Source organism: Pleurodeles waltl, chromosome 7 (genome assembly GCF_031143425.1).
Source record: "Pleurodeles waltl isolate 20211129_DDA chromosome 7, aPleWal1.hap1.20221129, whole genome shotgun sequence".
Taxonomy (NCBI): Eukaryota; Metazoa; Chordata; class Amphibia; order Caudata; family Salamandridae; genus Pleurodeles; species Pleurodeles waltl.
Window position 1 is genome coordinate 1,048,910,321 of NC_090446.1, and position 21,741 is coordinate 1,048,932,061.

Sequence of the window (21,741 nt, forward strand, 5' to 3'; positions counted from 1 at the left end):
TCTGCTACACATTGACTAAAGAACAGCCTATGGAGTGACTGCATGCTCATTCTATCTGATAGACTGATAGCTGCAGATTCCTCAATTTAGAATTGTCCCAGACATCAGACTGGATCTGGAAGATTTTTCGTGAACAGTCCCTTTGCACGCTGGTAGGTGGTGTCAATTGGCTGTGTGTGTCATTGGCATTGCCTGCGATGGAAGTGACAAGCCATTGTCAAGCCACTCTTGAAGAAATCCAGCCTAGATCCTAAGATCCTGAGCAACTATAGACCAATTTCATTACTGCCCCTAATTGCCAAACTAGCGGAGAAACATGTACACTCTCAGTTATCCACATTCCTGGAAGAAAAGAATCTTATACATCCTACCCAGATGGGTTTTAGACCTAAACATGGCACAGAAACTGCCCTGATCGCCATAACAGAAGAGGCAAGGAAGAGGATGGATTTAGGTATGGAAACCGCGATTATCCTCCTTGACCTAAGTGCGGCCTTTGATACAGTTGACTTAAAAATCCTCATAGAAAGGGTACAAGGATGTGGAATTGCCGGTTCCGCGTTAGACTGGATTTGCTCCTTTTTATATGGGAGGTCATTTCAGGTACTCGATAGAGAGTACATCTCTAGGAGCACCTTCAGTAGTTGTGGTGTTCCTCAGGGCTCGGCCTTAAGTCCATTACTTTTCAACATCTACATGAGGCCATTAGCAGGCATAGTTGAGCCTTTTGGACTGAACCTAGTTTCATATGCTGATGATACGCAGCTGATAGTCTCCTTCTCTAATTCCCATCCAGATATGGGGTCCGCTCTAGGTCCATGTATGAAAGCAGTTGCAACTTGGATGGCTGATAGTAAACTAAAGCTTAACGATGACAAAACGGAGGTTATGTTTTTTGGAAATAAAATTCCCCCTTTAAACTCTAGCCTACTGAGAGGAGTATCAACCCTCCCCCCCCCCCCCCAAAGGACTTATTAAAAGCCTGGGGGTATGGGTGGACCCTCTTCTCTCAATGGCCCAACATGCGAATAGAATAGCAGGAACTGCTTTTGCTTTGCTAAGGACCCTGAGGAAGGTTTTAACTATTTTACCTTTCCCAGCAAGAAGAGTAGTTGTCCAGGCACTGATTGGTGCTCGGATTGACTATGGTAATGCTTTGTTTATTGGCTCCCCGAAATATGTAATTCAGAGACTGCAAAGGGTACAAAATGCAGCGGCTCGTCTGCTTCTAAACATTCCTAAACAATATTCAATAAGGCCAGGAATCGTTTCCCTACACTGGCTCCCGGTAGCGGAAAGGATTCAGTTTAAGACCCTATGCCACTTTCATAGATCCATATTTGATAGGGGACCTGAAATGCTGAAAACTCTTGCTCAGGCTTATATTCCAGCTAGGTCACTTAGATCCTCCTCAGCTAACCTGGCTATAATTCCAACCATGAGGAAAGCCAGGTGGGGAGGAAGATCGGTAGCATATCAAGGCGCTCTGCTTTGGAATAACCTTCCTCTCAAGATGAGAGCTAACCCTCAAGAGATGTCGTTCAGAAAGGAACTGAAGACCTGGCTATTTAAAACTTAAATCCTTCGAATAATTTTAAGCAGTACGTCATCGTTATGGCTGTATAAGCGCTACGAGGCCGCTGGCAGTTGGGCGCTATATAAACCTCTATAACATAACATAACATAACATCCGAGGCACCTATATAGGAACCACCCAGGTGTGCTGATGTCAGTTCTTTTCTTCCTACGCCGGCCAGTGCAGATCCGAGAAGAGCTACCTCTTCGGTCTTTTTTGACTGAGCTTTTTTTTATGTTTTGTCAAAGCAGTTTTGAGGTTTTCCTCTTTGTCTGGTAGGATGTCATCTGGGAAGGCTGCCTACAAACCCTGCGATAGCTGTCAGTAGCCAGTGTTGGTGACGGTTGGCTGTGGTACCTCGAGCGCAACCATGACCCAAAATTGTGCTCACTATCGCACAATGATCCCGAGGTCTTTGAGGGAATGCTCCCTCAAGCTCATGATGATCTGTTGTATGTGTAGGAAGCTGGCTCTATATATACTATACCAAAGTAAGGGGTAGTGTGCACACATTTCACTGAATTCCCAGCGACTTTACAGAGGCTAAAGTAGATAATACTAATGCTCTCTTTTGTGGTAGTGTGGTCGAGCAGTAGGCTTATAAGAGGGTAGTGTTAAGCATTTGTTGTACACACACAGTCAAGAAATAAGGCACACACTCAATGACTAACTCTAGGCTAATGTTTATGTATCGAAAAATATACTTTGTTACTTTATTTATTGAACCAAAAGGATCTTTGTTTCTGGTAAGTACAATTTCAAGAATGTATCCCTTTTAAATATCAAATGCACTTTGTAATTCACAGATAAGTTTGCAGGTAAGAAATAATTTTCAGTTTCAAAAGTAGACAATTTTCATTGAAAGGAAGACAGTTCTAGGGGAAGAAAAGTATCAACACAGTTTACAGGTAAGTACTTGACTTACGATCCCAGTCTTCGAGGGTTAGGGTGTTAATAGGGCAAAGTTTAGGAGGACACCAAGGGTGCACCACCAGCAACATTGGGCCTGCCGGGTGCAGAGGTCAAAGTTGATGTCTGGCGCCCATGTTATCCTATGGAGACTGGGGGCACTTAGAAAGAAACAGCTTGGAGGTAAGCACCCGTGACTTCAGGTCACAAACCTGGGGGGTTTAGGTCAGCACTGGGGAGGGGGTGCATATGTCAACACCAAAACACACCCTCGGCTGCATAGTGGTGGCCGGGTGCAGGGTGCAAACACAGCGTTGGCTACCCAATGCTTTTCAATAGGGGAACCCCCGGGGTCACAAAGAGGCTGCAGGCTTGGTCCAGAGAATTGGCTGAAGAAAAACAACGGCTGGAGAGTTAAGTGGAGAGCCCACTGGGCATTGCTGTACCGTCGGATTGGTTCCCGAAGGCCAGGGGGCTGCGGTTGCAGGGGTACCTTTGGACATCAGGAATCTTAACCGGTTGCTATCATGGCGTCGTCGTATTGTCCAGGAAGGGTCAATCCAGGGTGACTTCGAGTGTGTAATTGCTTGGGGTCCTTCTGTAGACCGGTGGGACACCTGGACTCGGGCAGTGGGCGTCTGGTGTAGAGTGGGCAGGACTTGTGGATCCGGGGAGGGTCTGGAGTCCTTATGGAAGTTTTTTTGTGGACAAGGCCATTGTCCTCGGAAGATCTTGATCCTGTAGTAGGCAGGCAGTCTTCTGGGGGTTTGTAGAGGCCACTGGTCCTGCAGAATGCGTCACCTTTTTGTAGCAGGAGTCTTGAAGCTGCAGACTGGCTGGTAGGGCTGGGGCCAAGTCGGTTGTCATCTGGAGTCTTCACTGCTGGTGCGCTCTTCAGTCCTCCTTCTTTCAGATCGTCGGAATCTGAAAAGAAAGGTTCTGGAATGCCCATAAATGCTATATTTAGGGGCGTTACAGGGGTCAGAGGGCTGTAGCCAATGGCTACTGACCATGAGGGTGGCTGCACCCTTCCTGTGCCCAATCCCTTTGGGGAGGGGGACACATCTCTTACCCTATTGGCTATCACCCTTCAAAACAAGATGGTGGTTTCTGCCAGGAGGGGTTCAGCTCTGGGCACCATTGGGGCGGTCACACCTTCTGATGATTACTAATTTTCCTGCTGTACCTGCCACCAAAATTGAGGCCTGGTCCAGAGGGCGGGCATCTCCACTAGCTGGAGTACTCTGAGGCAGCAACACAAATGGCAGGAGCCTTTGAGGCTCACCGCCAAGTGTTGCAGTTCCTGCAGGGGGAGGTGTTAAGCATCTCCATCCAGGGCAGGCTTTGTACCTGACACCTGAGAGCACAAAGGCTCTCAACCCATGTGGTCAGAAACTAGTCTAGTATTGGCAGGCTGGCATAGACCAGTCAGCCACACAATAGATAGAGAGTTGGGTGAATTTCAGGGGTATCTCTAAGACGCCCTCTGTGTGCATTTTACAATAAATCCAACACTGACATCAGTGGGGGTTTATTGAACTGAGAAATTTGATACCAAACTTCCCAGCATTCAGTAAAGCAATCATGGAGCTGTTGAGTTTGTAATGACAAACTCCCAAGCCATGTACTCTAGATGTCTCACTGTACTTACAGGGTCTAAGAATGGACTTAGACACTGTAGGGGCCTAATGATCATGCAGCTATGCCCTCATCTGCGGTATAGTGCACCCCTTAGGGCTGTAAGTCCTGCTAGAGGAGTGACTTTCTTATGCCACAGGCAGTGGTTTGTGGGCATGGCACCCCACCAACACACAATCTCCAATGGCAGTGCGCATGTGTCTGGTGAGGGGTCCGTAAGTGTGGCACAGAACATGCTGCAGCTCTCAGAGGCCCTACCTGGCCACAGGGTCCTTGGTACCACTGGTACCTTTTACAAGGGACTTAGCTGTGTGCCAAGAGTGTGTGAATTGTGGAAGCAGTTGTATAGTTTAGGGAAAGAACAAAGGTGCTGGGGCCTGGTTAGCAGGATCCCAACACATAGTCAAGTTTAGCATGAGATGTTAGGCAAAACTTTGGGGGGGGTGCTAACCATGCCAAAAGGGGAAGTTTCCTACAGTGTGATTCTGTGATGTTCAAGGGGAAGGTCCTTGGAGCAGTCGTAGAGGCAGAGGTAGTCGTCCGGTTTAAAATCATCAGGACACTTGGGTAAGTCAAAACACAAGAAGTCATCGTCTAAGTGTTTATCGACTTCTCAGCATCCGTCGGCTGACTAGATGTGGGAATGCCAGCATTTTAGGCCTCGCTCACCTGTAGAGCCTGCACCAAATTAGAAGCTCTCTATATTTCCAGGATCCGGAGTTACTCCTGCCCACCTGAAGGAATTTTATGACACCATTTGTGCTATTTTTGGGTGGCCCGATCTTTGGACCCCGCAGGGGCCCCTGCTGGTTCCACGCAGATGGCTCAGGTGCCAGTGGGGCCCCAAGGATCCACTTCTGCATCCGGGCTGATGCCGGTTGTGCCACCTCGACCCTCCCAGGTGCTGGTCCCAAAGCCCACTGCACTTCTGACGGCTTCATCCCTAAATTAATCCATGACTCCAATATGGAGACGGAGGGTCGTTACTCGACATCGGTAGCTTTGCCTCCCAGATGGGATCTTTAGCCCTATTCCTTTGGGCTAAGTCTCGTGGAGGAATGGGAGAGGTCACTGGACCCTTTGGAAGTCCAGCCTTATGAACCTTACGTGGACTGGTGTGAGGAACTGGGTAACGCCAGTGGCTTGGATACTTCCCCAGATACTGGCATGCTTTCTGCACCTACTGTGGCTACGGAGGAGGTAGTGTCTTTTACTGTGGTAGTGTTATGGGCTTCAGAGGTCCATGACCTTCATTTTCCCTTGGTGGCGATTGTAACTAATGTCTTGACAGAGGAGCTGCTCAGATGGGGAGACTCATTTAATGAGGCCCTCGCACGTGTCCTTTTGGGTACCTGGTCCATAGCCATCACAGGGGCTCCTTTGAACAGGACAATCGCCACCGCCCAGCGTGAACCAAGTTTATTCACCCCACAGCCCACCCCTGAGAGTTTGCTGGTTCAGGCTTACACCTCTCATATCAACCCTGGCACATTTACTATTGCTCCACCGGATAGAGAATCAGAGGCTGAAGGCACTTGGGAAGGATATTTCTTTCTTCTGTTAACCTTGCATTGCGGTCTGTAAACACAGCATGCCCATTCGTCTGCTTCTCCCCCACGCTCTGTGGGACACGATTGTGCAAGTACTGCCTAAGATTCTGGCGGAGGCCCAGGCTGTGCTCTCCCAAGCAGTAGCAGCGGGAGAGATGCATAAAAGTTAATAATATGATGTGGAGTCGACACGACCGAGTCACTAGGCAAAGCGGTTTCATCGATGGTGGCCCTTAGGCCCCATGCCTGGCTAAGCACTACTGGCTGGATGTGACTTCTACTTTGGATATGCCGTTTGATGGCTTCTGTATCTTTGGTGACAAATCAGACATGGCACTCGAGAGGTTTAAAGACAGTCAGGCTGCTACCTTGGCCTTGTAGTTGTTTTTTTGCCCGCACCATCCCAGCCTGCTTTTCACCCCTTTGGTGGTTACGGAAGGGGCTACCAACTGCACCTGTTCCCACCAGCCACTGTGCTTTGCATGCTTCCCCGTCGCTTTGTGGCCGAGGATGCAGTATCCACAAGCCACGTGGATCAGGCAGTCAGTTCAGGTCAGTCCACCACCCTTTCCGCAGCTGCAGCTTCCAAACCCTCCTATTCTGGCCTTATACCATCACAGCATCCAGTTGGTGGTAGGATCTATCATCACTTGCCCTACTGGCAGTCCATAACATTGGACAGGTGGTTTTACAATTAGCCCAAAAGGGCTACTCTCTCCCCTTCTTGACTGTTGCTCCTCCCATGCCACCGTCTCATGAAAGGCTAATGGAGAATCATCTTTCTCTTCTTCGCAAGGAGGTTGCTGCTCTCTTGGCCTCGGGAGCCATAGAGAGGGTCCCAATGCCAGAAGTAGATCGTTGTTGCTATTCCTGCTATTTTCTGGTGCCAAAGACAAACAGAGGCCTTCATCCTACCCTAGCACTGCGGCCCCTCAGCTACTTCCTCAAGAAGGAGAAATCCGAAATGCTCACCTTGGCTTAGGTTCTGTCTGCTGGGGACCTAGGAGACCGGATGTTAGCGTTGGACTTGCAGGATGCATATTTTCATGTTCCTGTCTTTCTGCCCACAGATATTACCTCTGGATCACAGTCTACCACAAGCAGTTTGAGTTTGCTGTACTCCCTTTTGACATTTCCAGAACACCTCGGCTTTTCACCAAGGTAATAATGGTCCTTGCAACTCATTTGCGGAGATCAGTGCTGTCAGTCTTCCCCTATCTCGGTGACTTGCTGTTGAAGGCAGGCGTGCCTCAGCCTGTTGTCCCCCACCTCCATACTATGGCGAACCTCCTGCATTTGCTGTGGTTCACTATAACTCTCAGGCACTCCCACTCCCTTTCATCTGAGCTGTTCTGGACGTGGTTCAGTTTTGGGCTTATCCTCCAGAGAAGTGGGTCCAGGATATTCAGGCTATGATCTGATGTTTGAATCTCTGTTCTGGATTTCTGTGAGACAGACCCTGAGACTGTTGTGACTCATGGTCTCCTTTAGCCTGCTGGTAATGCATGTTGGCATATGCAGCCTCCGCAGTGGGAATTTAAATTCCTATGGTTTCAGCATCAGGGGAGTCTTCCCGACATGATCCAGATCTCAAAGGGAACTGCGAAAAATCTGCAGTGGTGGATGACGGACCACGATTGGGTCATCCGCAGACCCCTCTCCCTTCCCCCAACCAGATCTGACACTAGTGACAGATGCGTCGTACCTTTGATGGGGCGGCCATATTGTAGAGGCGGAGATCAGTGAACTCTGTTGTCCAGCAAAATCCAGACTCCACATCAGTCTGCTGGAGCTGCGGGCGGTCTGACCAGCATTGAAGGCCTTCCTACCTTCCATCAAGGGGAGGCTAGTGTAGGTATTGAGACACCACCACCCCCATGTGGTGCTGTAAGAAACAGGGCAGGGTGGGAACATGGACCCTATGTCAAGAGGCATGTCTCGGGACATGGCTGGAACATCATGACATTTCCACGGTGGTTCAGCACCTGGTGGGCTCTCTGAAGGGTAGTGTGGACAAACTCAGGCACAGATGCTTCGCGGTTCACAAATGGTGTCTCAGACAGGAGGTGGTGCATGGTTCTTCCAGGAGCGGTGAGAGCCTTGGTTAGATCTGTTTGCTGCCACAGAGAATAGGCAGTGTCAGCAGTTTTGCGTACTAGAGTGCCCAATGTGTCTCTTGCTCTGCAAAGCTTTTCGTCTAGAGTAGCTCTGGATTGGGCATAGAGATTCTGGTTTACTGAGCTACTGAGCATGGCAGTCGTTTCTCCAATTACGCTGCCCCTTCTGTCGCAACAGCAGGGGAAAGTTCTCCACTCAAACCTGTCCAGTCTTCGCCTCCTTCCTTGGAGATTGGGGTGAAGGTCAAATACTGTCAACTGCTGACGCTCAAAGTCTGCAATGTCATCTTGGCAACCAGGCATTTGTCCACCAAGACATTTATACGCCTGTCGTTGGAAAACATTTTGGCTTGGTGTTCTGACAGAAATGTTGATACGCTTTCTGCTCCTCTTTCTCAGGTTCTCCTATTCATTATCTCTTGCACAGGAGGACTCTGCTCTGGGCATTTAGAAATGTTATATTTCTTCTATCTCTGCATTCCTCTGATTACTGATCGGTCCTGCTTTTTCAAATCTCCTATTGTACATAGATTCCTGAAAGTCTTGGTTCATCTGTTTCCCCCTCCCTCACCCCTTATCATGCCTCAGTGGGACTTGAATCTAGTGCTTACATTCTTGATGTGATCTCCTTTTGAGACGCTTCACAATTGTCCCCTGCACTTACTCGCCTTTAACCCCTTCGCTGCCAGGCCTTTTCCCCCTCCTGTGCCAGGCCTTTTTTTGCCTATTCGGGTCAGTTCGCGCTTAGGCCCTCATAACTTTTTGTCCACATAAGCTAACCAAGCCAAATTTGCGTCCTTTTTTTCCAACATCCTAGGGATTCTAAAGGTACCCAGACTTTGTGGGTTCCCCTGAAGGAGGCCAAGAAATTGGCCAAAATACAGTGAAATTTTCGTTTTTTTCAAAAAAATTGGAAAAAGTGGCTGCAGAAGGAGGCTTGTGGTTTTTCCCCTGAAAATGGCATCAACAAAGGGTTTGTGGTGCTAAACTCAGCAGCTTCCCAGCTTTCAGGAACAGGCAGACTTGAATCAGAAAACCCAATTTTTCAACACAATTGTGGCATTTTACTGGGGCATACCCCATTTGTGCAATTTTTTGTGCTTTCAGCCTCCTTCCAGTCAGTGACAGGAATGGTCATGAAACCAATGCTGGATCCCAGAAACCTAAACATTTCTGAAAAGTAGACAAAATTCTGAATTCAGCAAGGGGTCATTTGTGTAGATCCTACAAGGGTTTCCTACAGAAAATAACAGCTGAAAAAGAAAAATATTGAAATTGAGGTGAAAAAAACATAAATTGTTCTCTACGTTTTACTCTGTAACTTTTCCCTGCAATGTCAGATTATCGAAAGCAATATACCGTTACGTCTGCTGGACTCCTCTGGTTGCGGGGATATATAGGGTTTGTAGGTTCATCAAGAACCCGAGGAACCCAGAGCCAATAAATGAGCTGCACCCTGCAGTGCGTTTTCATTCTATACCGGGTATACAGCAATTCATTTGCTGAAATATAAGGAGTAAAAAATTGCTATCAAGAAAACCTTTGCATTTCCAAAAAGGGCACAAGATAAGGTGTTGAGGAGCAGTGGTTATTTGCACATCTCTGAATTCCGGGGTGACCATAGTAGCACGTGAATTACAGGGAATTTCTCAAATAGATGTCTTTTTTACACACACTCCTATATTTGGAAGGAAAAAATGTAGAGAAAGACAAGGGGCAATAGTACTTGTTTTGCTAATCTATGTTCCCCCAAGTCTCCCGATAAAAATGGTACCTCACTTGTGTGGGTAGGCCTAGCGCCCGCGACAGGATATGCCCCAAAACACAACGTGGACACATCACAGAAAACAGAGCTGTTTTTAGCAAAGTGACTACCTGTAGATTTTGGCCTCTAGCTCAGCCGCCACCTAGGGAAACCTACCAAACCTGTGCATTTCTGAAAACTAGAGACCTAGGGGAATCCAAGGAGGGGTGACTTGTGTGGCTCGGACCAGGTTCTGTTACCCAGAATCCTTTGCAAACCTCAAAATTTAGCTAAAAAAACACATGTTCCACACATTTCTGTGGCAGAAAGTTCTGGAATCTGAGAGGAGCCACAAATTTCCTTCCACCCAGCGTTCCCCCACGTCTCCCGATAAAAACGATACCTCACTTGTGTGGGTAGGCCTAGCGCCCGCGACAGGATATGCCCCAAAACACAACGTGGACATATCACAGAAAACAGAGCTGTTTTTAGCAAAGTGACTACCTGTAGATTTTGGCCTCTAGCTCAGCCGCCACCTAGGGAAACCTACCAAACCTGTACATTTCTGAAAACTAGAGACCTAGGGGAATCCAAGGAGGGGTGACTGGCGGGGCTCGGACCTGGTTCTGTTACCCAGAATCCTTTGCAAACCTAAAAAATTGGCTAAAAAAACACATGTTCCTCACATTTCTGTGGCAGAAAGTTCTGGAATCTGAGAGGAGCCACAAATTTCCTTCCACCCAGCGTTCCCCCACGTCTCCCGATAAAAATGATACCTCACTTGCGTGGGTAGGCCTAGCGCCCGCGACAGGATATGCCCCAAAACACAACGTGGACATATCACAGAAAACAGAGCTGTTTTTAGCAAAGTGACTACCTGTAGATTTTGGCCTCTAGCTCAGCCGCCACCTAGGGAAACCTACCAAACCTGTACATTTCTGAAAACTAGAGACCTAGGGGAATCCAAGGTGGGGTGACTGGCGGGGCTCGGACCTGGTTCTGTTACCCAGAATCCTTTGCAAACCTAAAAAATTGGCTAAAAAAACACATGTTCCTCACATTTCTGTTGCAGAAAGTTCTGGAATCTGAGAGGAGCCACAAATTTCCTTCCACCCAGCGTTCCCCCACGTCTCCCGATAAAAATGATACCTCACTTGCGTGGGTAGGCCTAGCGCCCGCGACAGGATATGCCCCAAAACACAACGTGGACATATCACAGAAAACAGAGCTGTTTTTAGCAAAGTGACTACCTGTAGATTTTGGCCTCTAGCTCAGCCGCCACCTAGGGAAACCTACCAAACCTGTACATTTCTGAAAACTAGAGACCTAGGGGAATCCAAGGAGGGGTGACTGGCGGGGCTCGGACCTGGTTCTGTTACCCAGAATCCTTTGCAAACCTAAAAAATTGGCTAAAAAAACACATGTTCCTCACATTTCTGTGGCAGAAAGTTCTGGAATCTGAGAGGAGCCACAAATTTCCTTCCACCCAGCGTTCCCCCACGTCTCCCGATAAAAATGATACCTCACTTGCATGGGTAGGCCTAGCGCCCGCGACAGGATATGCCCCAAAACACAACGTGGACATATCACAGAAAACAGAGCTGTTTTTAGCAAAGTGACTACCTGTAGATTTTGGCCTCTAGCTCAGCCGCCACCTAGGGAAACCTACCAAACCTGTACATTTCTGAAAACTAGAGACCATGGGGAATCCAAGGTGGGGTGACTGGCGGGGCTCGGACCTGGTTCTGTTACCCAGAATCCTTTGCAAACCTAAAAAATTGGCTAAAAAAACACATGTTCCTCACATTTCTGTTGCAGAAAGTTCTTGAATCTGAGAGGAGCCACAAATTTCCTTCCACCCAGCGTTCCCCCACGTCTCCCGATAAAAATGATACCTCACTTGCGTGGGTAGGCCTAGCGCCCGCGACAAGATATGCCCCAAAACACAACGTGGACATATCACAGAAAACAGAGCTGTTTTTAGCAAAGTGACTACCTGTAGATTTTGGCCTCTAGCTCAGCCGCCACCTAGGGAAACCTACCAAACCTGTACATTTCTGAAAACTAGAGACCTAGGGGAATCCAAGGAGGGGTGACTGGCGGGGCTCGGACCTGGTTCTGTTACCCAGAATCCTTTGCAAACCTAAAAAATTGGCTAAAAAAACACATGTTCCTCACATTTCTGTGGCAGAAAGTTCTGGAATCTGAGAGGAGCCACAAATTTCCTTCCACCCAGCGTTCCCCCACGTCTCCCGATAAAAATGATACCTCACTTGCGTGGGTAGGCCTAGCGCCCGCGACAGGATATGCCCCAAAACACAACGTGGACATATCACAGAAAACAGAGCTGTTTTTAGCAAAGTGACTACCTGTAGATTTTGGCCTCTAGCTCAGCCGCCACCTAGGGAAACCTACCAAACCTGTACATTTCTGAAAACTAGAGACCATGGGGAATCCAAGGTGGGGTGACTGGCGGGGCTCGGACCTGGTTCTGTTACCCAGAATCCTTTGCAAACCTAAAAAATTGGCTAAAAAAACACATGTTCCTCACATTTCTGTTGCAGAAAGTTCTGGAATCTGAGAGGAGCCACAAATTTCCTTCCACCCAGCGTTCCCCCACGTCTCCCGATAAAAATGATACCTCACTTGCGTGGGTAGGCCTAGCGCCCGCGACAAGATATGCCCCAAAACACAACGTGGACATATCACAGAAAACAGAGCTGTTTTTAGCAAAGTGACTACCTGTAGATTTTGGCCTCTAGCTCAGCCGCCACCTAGGGAAACCTACCAAACCTGTACATTTCTGAAAACTAGAGACCTAGGGGAATCCAAGGAGGGGTGACTGGCGGGGCTCGGACCTGGTTCTGTTACCCAGAATCCTTTGCAAACCTAAAAAATTGGCTAAAAAAACACATGTTCCTCACATTTCTGTGGCAGAAAGTTCTGGAATCTGAGAGGAGCCACAAATTTCCTTCCACCCAGCGTTCCCCCACGTCTCCCGATAAAAATGATACCTCACTTGCGTGGGTAGGCCTAGCGCCCGCGACAGGATATGCCCCAAAACACAACGTGGACATATCACAGAAAACAGAGCTGTTTTTAGCAAAGTGACTACCTGTAGATTTTGGCCTCTAGCTCAGCCGCCACCTAGGGAAACCTACCAAACCTGTACATTTCTGAAAACTAGAGACCTAGGGGAATCCAAGGAGGGGTGACTGGCGGGGCTCGGACCTGGTTCTGTTACCCAGAATCCTTTGCAAACCTAAAAAATTGGCTAAAAAAACACATGTTCCTCACATTTCTGTGGCAGAAAGTTCTGGAATCTGAGAGGAGCCACAAATTTCCTTCCACCCAGCGTTCCCCCACGTCTCCCGATAAAAATGATACCTCACTTGCGTGGGTAGGCCTAGCGCCCGCGACAGGATATGCCCCAAAACACAATGTGGACATATCACAGAAAACAGAGCTGTTTTTAGCAAAGTGACTACCTGTAGATTTTGGCCTCTAGCTCAGCCGCCACCTAGGGAAACCTACCAAACCTGTACATTTCTGAAAACTAGAGACCTAGGGGAATCCAAGGAGGGGTGACTGGCGGGGCTCGGACCTGGTTCTGTTACCCAGAATCCTTTGCAAACCTCAAAAATTGGCTAAAAAAACACATGTTCCTCACATTTCTGTGGCAGAAAGTTCTGGAATCTGAGAGGAGCCACAAATTTCCTTCCACCCAGCGTTCCCCCACGTCTCCCGATAAAAATGATACCTCACTTGCGTGGGTAGGCCTAGCGCCCGCGACAGGATATGCCCCAAAACACAACGTGGACATATCACAGAAAACAGAGCTGTTTTTAGCAAAGTGACTACCTGTAGATTTTGGCCTCTAGCTCAGCCGCCACCTAGGGAAACCTACCAAACCTGTACATTTCTGAAAACTAGAGACCTAGGGGAATCCAAGGAGGGGTGACTGGCGGGGCTCGGACCTGGTTCTGTTACCCAGAATCCTTTGCAAACCTCAAAAATTGGCTAAAAAAACACATGTTCCTCACATTTCTGTGGCAGAAAGTTCTGGAATCTGAGAGGAGCCACAAATTTCCTTCCACCCAGCGTTCCCCCACGTCTCCCGATAAAAATGATACCTCACTTGCGTGGGTAGGCCTAGCGCCCGCGACAGGAAACGCCCCAAAGCGCAACGTGGACACAACCAACATTTTTGAAGAAAACAGTGCCTACCTGTGGATTTTGGCCTGTAGCTCAGCCGGCACCTAGGGAAACCTACCAAACCTGTGCATTTCTGAAAACTAGAGACCTAGGGGAATCCAAGGAGGGGTGACTTGCGGGGCTCGGACCAGGTTTTGTTACCCAGAATCCTTTGCAAACCTCAAAATTTGGCCAAAAAAACACTTTTTCCTCTCATTTCTGTGGCAGAAAGTTCTGGAATCTGAGAGGAGCCACAAATTTCCTTCCACCCACCATTCCCCCAAGTCTCCCGATAAAAATGATACCTCACTTGTGTGGGTGGGCCAGGTGCCTGCAACAGAATAAGGCCCAAAACCTGAAGAGATAGAAGGGAGAGGTATTTTTGCAATATATCATTTTGATGTGTGCACATACGTCCGTGATGTGCCAAACACTAAAATAGTGAAAAGAAACACACTTAGGTTATGTGAAGAAGACCCCTCACCCACCAACCAAGTTGGTGGCATGCTTCATCATCGGGGTCCCACCCGAGGCACCTAGCGTGTCACAGGTGTGCTGCGACGCCTGATTACAGCGGAGCAGGTTTTGTCATTTTTTACAACACATACTGGTTGGATTTGGCACGAGGGTGAGTGATGGTTCAGTGGATCAAATTTTATTAACAAGAGATTTCACAAAAATGAAATGCACTGCTAATAACTGAAAGGCAAAAAAGTGAACCAATGACTCACAGCTCGTGAGCTGTAAAGCCGCGACAAGGCACCAACCGCTTTACAGTCCATTCACACACCTTTCATACATGACACGCACAAGACCATTCACACCGCCAGCCACGGGCCCAGCACATTACAACACTCACATCGACAGACCGCGCCACTCAAGGGCCCATCACTTACATACGCCCACATGCCTGATACAAGAATCACACCAGCTGATGGGAGTGTGGACTGCCGTTTGGCTGGCACCGCCAGCCAAGCGCCACCCCACGCACACCGCCAGCCAAGCGCCACCCCACGCACACCGCCAGCCAAGCGCCACCCCACGCACACCGCAATCACTTTTTTTAATTTATAAACAACAAATAAACTACTAATTATAAAATAGGCACTAAACTACAAACACAAAACCTCAAACTAAATACACGACAGATGCCAACCGTGAAACATATGAAAATATAAAACAGACAGCTTACGCTCACGGTATTTCCCAAAAGTTTTTCCTTGTGTGGTAACTTCTAAAACAGCTGGGCACACACAGCCCAGGCTTTGAAGGGCATTCGGGGCAGTACATCCGGCTCTCCCTCCGGATTGATCTCCGGGCACATACTCTACATTTCTTTGTGGGCATGTCTTTTTTGGGAGTGGGAGGAATGTGATCTGGAAAGTGCCGATCTTTCAATCTAGCCACATCCTCCACCACTTCTACTCTAGGAACTCTTGCCGGTTCCACCACAATAAGGCTTTCTATCACCGACTCCTGAAATTTAACAAAAGTCATCCTTGACTCAGGTGAACAATCCTTGTATACAATAAAGGCATTAAAAGTTGCCAAATGAAATAAATGTAGGGCCAACTTTTTATACCACACATACGACTTACGAAGAGCAGTGTAAGGTTCCAACCTCTGATCTACTCTATCAACACCACCCATGTGCCTATTGTAGTCCAAAATGCACGCAGGTTTGCGCACTTCCGCAACCTGACCCCAAACAGCCACAGGGGAAGTACTCTCATCGTGGATGGTCGATAGCATGTACACATCCCTCCTGTCTGAAAATTTCATAGCTAACAGCTCATTATTCCGCAAGGCACTGCACTGTCCCCTCTCAAGTTTTTTACAGACAAGCTCCCTTGGATAGCCTTTGCGGTTAGAACGGATTGTGCCACAAGCAACAGTGTCCACCCTAAACAACTCCTTGAACAACTGCACTCCAGTGTAGAAATTATCTACGTACAAATGGTGACCTTTGTTAAACAGCCGTCTAGCAAGTTCCCACACAATTTTTCCGCTAACTCCAAAAGTGGCCGGACAACCAGGAGGGTCAATACTGGAATCCCTACCAGTGTAGACCCGGAAATTATAAACATATCCTGTACTGCTTTCTGACAGCAGATACAATTTAATCCCATACCGTGCCCTCTTACTAGGGATGTACTGCTTAAAAACTAAACGCCCCTTGAAAAGGACCAAAGACTCGTCCACACTTATCTCTTTGCCTGGAACATAGACCTCTGAAAACCGATCCACAAAATGATCAAGGACAGGCCTAATCTTAAAAAGGCGGTCACAATCAGGGTGATCTCGTGGCAAGGCTAAAGCATTGTCTACAAAATGCAGCATACGAAGAAGAAGCAAATACCGATTACGTGTCATAGTTGCAGGAAATATAGCAGTTGCCATCAAGGGACTAGTAGACCAATAAGAAGCCAGTGACGGCTTCCTGATCAACCCCATCAAAAAAGTCAAACCTAAAAACCTTTTAATCTCTTCCAGATATGTGGGAACCCAATGAGTAGCTCTAGACTGAGGCTTAAGTCTGGCAGCGTTGTCCCGCAAATATTGCTCTGCATACACATTTGTCTGCTCCACAATCTCTTCCAAAAATACATCGTCCATAAACAAGTGAAAGAATTGGACAGGCAGAAAGTTTTCCGTATTAACTCTACACCCTGGGAGACCAGTAAATGCAGGTAACTGTGGCTGCTCCATGTTTGGGGCAATCCAGGTGTCAGGTCTTCCAATGGGAAACCCTGCAGCCCCAGGCTGCTGCACTCTTGGCACATCAATGTCCTCCTCTAACACAGGCCCTTCATCTGCACTGAGAGTAGCTTCCTCATCAGAAGAATGCTCTTGGACAGAAAACTCACTTCCAGAATCTCCTGCTTCCTCCTCTGCCTCAGATGCAGAGTCAGTGTCGTAATCATGGTCTGAAGACGACTCAAAGAGCATGCGAACAACCTGCTGAGCGGTCACTTTGCGGCTAGCCATGATCCTAACAACAAATGGATTGCCAACAACAACTAGCACTAAAATAAGTAATGAACAAAGTGTAGCTTTATCACAAAGAGTTATGTACTACAAAAAACTATACCACACAGTTGCCTGAAATAGCTACTCACCAAGCAACTACTCTGCAATCACCAATGATATCCCACTAAAAAGAAAAAAGAAAAAAGCAATTTAGACATATGACAACACAAACACCACTGTGCTCAAATCTAAGGACAATGTCAAACACACAATACTGCATTTAGTACACCACCTACAAACATGTCAACAATACTCCTTTGGAGTAAATTGCGTTCACTTACCTAAAACATGCAACTATGCAAACCACTGGACAACTACTGCCAAAACCTCAAAGATCCACAGCAAAGGAAGCAAAAGCGTTGAACTAGAAGAAAAAGAAGAAATAAATTGTTATAATCACAAATACAAATACTTTGCCAGTTGACAAACACCCCACCACCAAGAACTTAGAAGTTGTCCCTGGTACCTAAGTGGATCCTGCCCCCCTCGGGGTAGATGGGCGTAAAAGAATTGGCCAATCGGACCCCAAGGGGGGCAGAAATGGGCAACACCTCTGTGCCCCCTTTCAGGGGGCGACCCTTCCCCAAGGGGTCGCCCCCAAAAACACACACAAAAAACGATATCCCTGGTGTCTAGTGGTTTTCGCCCCCCCCTGGGGGCAGATCCGCCGAAAAAACGGCCGATCTGCCCCCAGGGGGGGGCGAAATACAAATAAAAGTTGCCCCGGGGGGGGGGGGGGCGACCCTTGCCCAAGGGGTCGCCCCCAAAAACAAACATAAAAAAATATATCCCTGGTGTCTAGTGGTTTTCGCCCCCCCCTGGGGGCAGATCCGCCGAAAAATCGGCGAATCTGCCCCCAGGGGGGGGCGAAATACAAATAAAAATTGCCCCCGGGGGGGGGCGACCCTTGCCCAAGGGGTCGCCCCCAAAAACACACACAAAAAACGATATCCCTGGTGTCTAGTGGTTTTCGCCCCCCCCTGGGGGCAGATCCGCCGAAAAAACAGCCGATCTGCCCCCAGGGGGGGGCGAAATACAAATAAAAATTGCCCCCGGGGGGGGCGACCCTTGCCCAAGGGGTCGCCCCCAAAAACAAACATAAAACAATACATCCCTGGTGTCTAGTGGTTTTCGCCCCCCCCCCCTGGGAGCAGATCCGCCGAAAAAACGGCCGATCTGCCCCCAGGGGGGGGGGCGAAATCCAAATAAAAATTGCCCCCGGGGGGGGGCGACCCTTGCCCAAGGGGTCGCCCCCAAATTTAGTCAAACAGAAAATCCCTGGTGGCTAGTGGAGATTTCTGCTCCACGATCGCGGGCCCTGCCCGCGATCGTGGAGCAGGAATCTTGAGAAAACAGACACAGGGGGAAAGGAAAAACCCTTTCCTTTCCCCCCATGTCTGTTTTCTCAAACCCCCCGCCCCCCAAAAACGGAGAGGACTCACCTTAGAGCTCCTGCTCCGAAGACGCGCTGGAAGCAAATGGCTTCCAGCGCGCCGGCAACACTCGATGACGTCAGCGCGCTGAGCGCGCGCTGACGTCATCGGATTGCCGTGGGGGGGGGCGGGGGTGGAAGGGGAAGGTCTTCCCCTTCCATCCCCGCCTGGGGGGGAAAGGGGGGTGCACGGGGGGCGCGCTAGCGCGCCCCCAAGTTCCCCTGTGCCATGGACGAGATGATCTCGTCCAAGGCACAGGGGAACTGTAGCCTTGGACGAGATCATCTCGTCCAAGGCACAGAACAGGTTAAAAACTGCAGTTCTTGTGGCTATAGCATCTGCCCGAAAAGTTAGTGAGCTGCAGGCCATATCATCTAAGCCACTCTACTTCTCCAGTCAACCTGACAAAGTGGTACTTTGCATGCGGGCTTTCTTTCTTCCAAAGGTGGTCATGTCATTTTTTGTACGACAGTCCATCACCTTGCCTACATTTTACGCTCACCTAACCCCTCCAAAGATGAGTAGTGTCTCTATTGTCTGGACCCCAAACAAGCGTTGTTCTGCCTTGACCGCACATGGGATTTCCAGGTGGACGATCAACTCTTCTAAGATATGTCGGAGCTGAAAAGGTTGGTGCTGTGCAGAAAAGGGCCATCTCCATATGGGTCATCCTTTGCATTAAAATCTGTTACCCATCGGCCAATAAGCAAGCCACTGAGGGCTTGTGCCCTTATTCCACCAGACCTAAGGCTGCGACCTTTGTGTTAATGCACAGAGTTCCAGTCCTGGATCTCTGCCAGGCAGCTATGTGGGCCTCCATGCACACTTTTACTAAACATTACTGCCGGGACAGTCAGGTCTATCATTACTGGCATTTTGCCTGTCCTGCTGAATCTCATTCGAAATTGGTTCACATTACCACCTCCGGGGGTGGTATTGGTTGGGTATCTATTCTAAGGTAACAAATCTGCGACTAGAAAGCTCTATCAGATAAACGAGTTAATTACCTTTGCCAACTTCTTATCCGGTAGAGACTATATCTAGCTGCAGATTCCTTATCAACCCATCTCTGTGAATGGATTTCTAGGGACAGGGCTGTATCTTTTTCAGGGTCCTAATTAATCCACACCAGTGGTCAGTGTTTTTCATGTCTCTGCACCTCTGGTGTGGAAAGCCATTAAAAGAAAGTAACATCAGTGTGCCTGGGTGGTGCCTTTAAAGGAGCCACAGACATCGTTTCCAGCGTGGAAGAGGCCAATCAGCAACACCAACCGGCGCTCTGGGGATTTGGTCAAGAAAAATTATCAGGATCAAGTCTGACACCTGGGATAATTCTAAGGTAAGGGATCTGCAGATTGATATGGCCTCAACCAGATAAAGCATTACTCAAGGTAAGTAACTTGTTCACCAGGGCCAAAGCTGCTACCACTGCATTAGCATGCAGATCCCATGTCTTGGGCTACAAGGGCATTCCTCCATACATTCCCAAAGCACTATGGTCTGGATGTTCAGGTTTACTGCGAGGGACATTTTGCCATAAAAAAAAAACATTCTGGGTTGAGTCCCTCTACAGACATGCCTCCAAATAGTCACAGCTTTGGTATCTGTTTAAAATGTGAAGAACCTACTGCAGACAAACACATTTTTTTACCTTCAGGAAGTGGCTCAATCTAGTTGCAGATTCTTCACTGACCTGCTCATCCTTTCCATTCTGTGATTGGACTCCATTAATTAGATTCCTAGTCTAGGTGACAATTTGCTATTGGGGCTCTGCACCTGGAGGCAAAAGCATCTGACGTCAGATCGCAGGAGTGATGCCTATTTATGATCTGTATGTCATTTGTGGAACAGAGTGACGTCAATGGGGAGACCCAGGAACATCAACTATCCAGGCTCAGAGGTACTGCTGAAAAGTTTCCCGATCCAGTCTTATTCCCAGGGAATATTCAAAAGGTGTGTAGTCTTTCTCTCTGAAAGGGTGTTACCGAAGGTAAGAAAACCTGTTCTCCAAAAGCATTTAAACTTCACCTGACCATACATGTTAAATACATGCTTTGGTCCGGTCTCATAAATATGATTTCATGAAATTAGGCTGTTTATTTCTCAGCTTTTAATGTTTTGAATTGACAGTTATTATGTTTGTATTATAGAATCCACAGAAACTGAAATTACAACAACGGAAATAATTAAGAGGAGAGATGTTGGAACAAATGGAATCCGTTCAGAGTACTGTATCAGGAAAATTATTTGCCCTATTGGTGTTCCTGAGGCTCCAAAAGGTAGATTACCATTGTTCATTGTTTATTAACAATGCAGTCATTCCTGTGTTTTCTTTTAGCAGTATCACCTATTAACCATGTCAATTCCATAACAGCAAAAATTGTTAGTATCAGTAGAACAAGACACAAAAATCTCTTCTTACATTTCTAACCGTTTCTTCCTTTTGCAGTCAGATTAAATAGAAATCATTGCACATTAAATAAACATTTACATCCATTAAAACAATTCACCCTGATCGATGGAACAGGAATCAAGTGAAATTATTAATAAAAGTTGTATTAGGTTATGTGTACATTACAAAAACTTTATTCGACTTTCAACAAGTCATAAAAGTCATAAAAAAGGAAAATCTCCATTTATAATACATTTCAATCTATAGTAAAAAAGATTAAGTAAATAAATAGATAGTAAAAGAATAAAAAGCACACAACAATAAGCTGTCTAGTGTATAAATTACAATTACATCACCGCCCCCATAGATTTCCTAATCTTTAATACAGTACATAAAAAGTTAGCCAGAGTTCCACACATCTCTAAAGAAGATAGTGACTGAAGGCAGGCGTAAGCTGTACCACACTGAGGGAGATTGATTAACCTTAAAAGTGGAACTACTAGGCGCTTCCTCTGTGGGGCATAGAAATTGCAGAATAAAACCACATGGATTGTGGATTGAGGTGTCTTTGCATCACAGGGGCATGGTTTTAACGAGGTGGACCAATCGTTCATAATTGGAAATGAAACTAGACGATGAAACGTATCTAGCCTAAATCTCGTAAGAATGTAACGATGGCGAAGGTGTACCACGTTTGCCAAGTACGGCTGCATGCCCTCAACCGTCAAAATTTTTGATTATGAATTAGTTATTTTTTTTTATTCAGCCCCCCAACGTATGTCTTCTAGAAACTTTAATGCCAGGATACTCAGGTCCTTCCTAGATATTTTCCCCAGCGAAGCTGGGTTTGTATAGTAGTCTTTATTGCCCATTTTTTCGAAAAAGGTCATAATGTATTTTAACCATGGTACCCTTGATGTGTATAATGACTTCGTACAATCGGTCAGGATGACCTTATTAAAACCGGTATGTTCCGAGGTCCACACTTTATGTCATAATAACAGTGGCTGGATCTTTATCAAGTCTACAATAAAGGGAACCCCGAGTTCAGAGTGAATGACATACGATGAAGTGCCATTTGGTACCCTCAGCAGATGTCTTAGAAAATCGTTTTCCACTATCTGAATTAAATCACAATTTGTATGTCCCCGCAAATTC

The 21,741-nt window shown here is 47.4% G+C and overlaps 1 protein-coding gene across 6 annotated transcripts in view; it reads left to right on the plus strand.

Moving 5' to 3' along the window:
* Window positions 1–21,741, plus strand: part of BPTF (bromodomain PHD finger transcription factor) — a 1,198,927-nt gene that overhangs the window by 533,681 nt on the left and 643,505 nt on the right. For all 6 annotated transcript variants that reach the window (XM_069199907.1, XM_069199908.1, XM_069199910.1 and 3 more), the window contains exon 15: window positions 20,342–20,470. In XM_069199907.1, coding sequence (XP_069056008.1) covers window positions 20,342–20,470 — 129 coding nt within the window. The remainder of the gene's footprint in view (window positions 1–20,341; window positions 20,471–21,741) is intronic.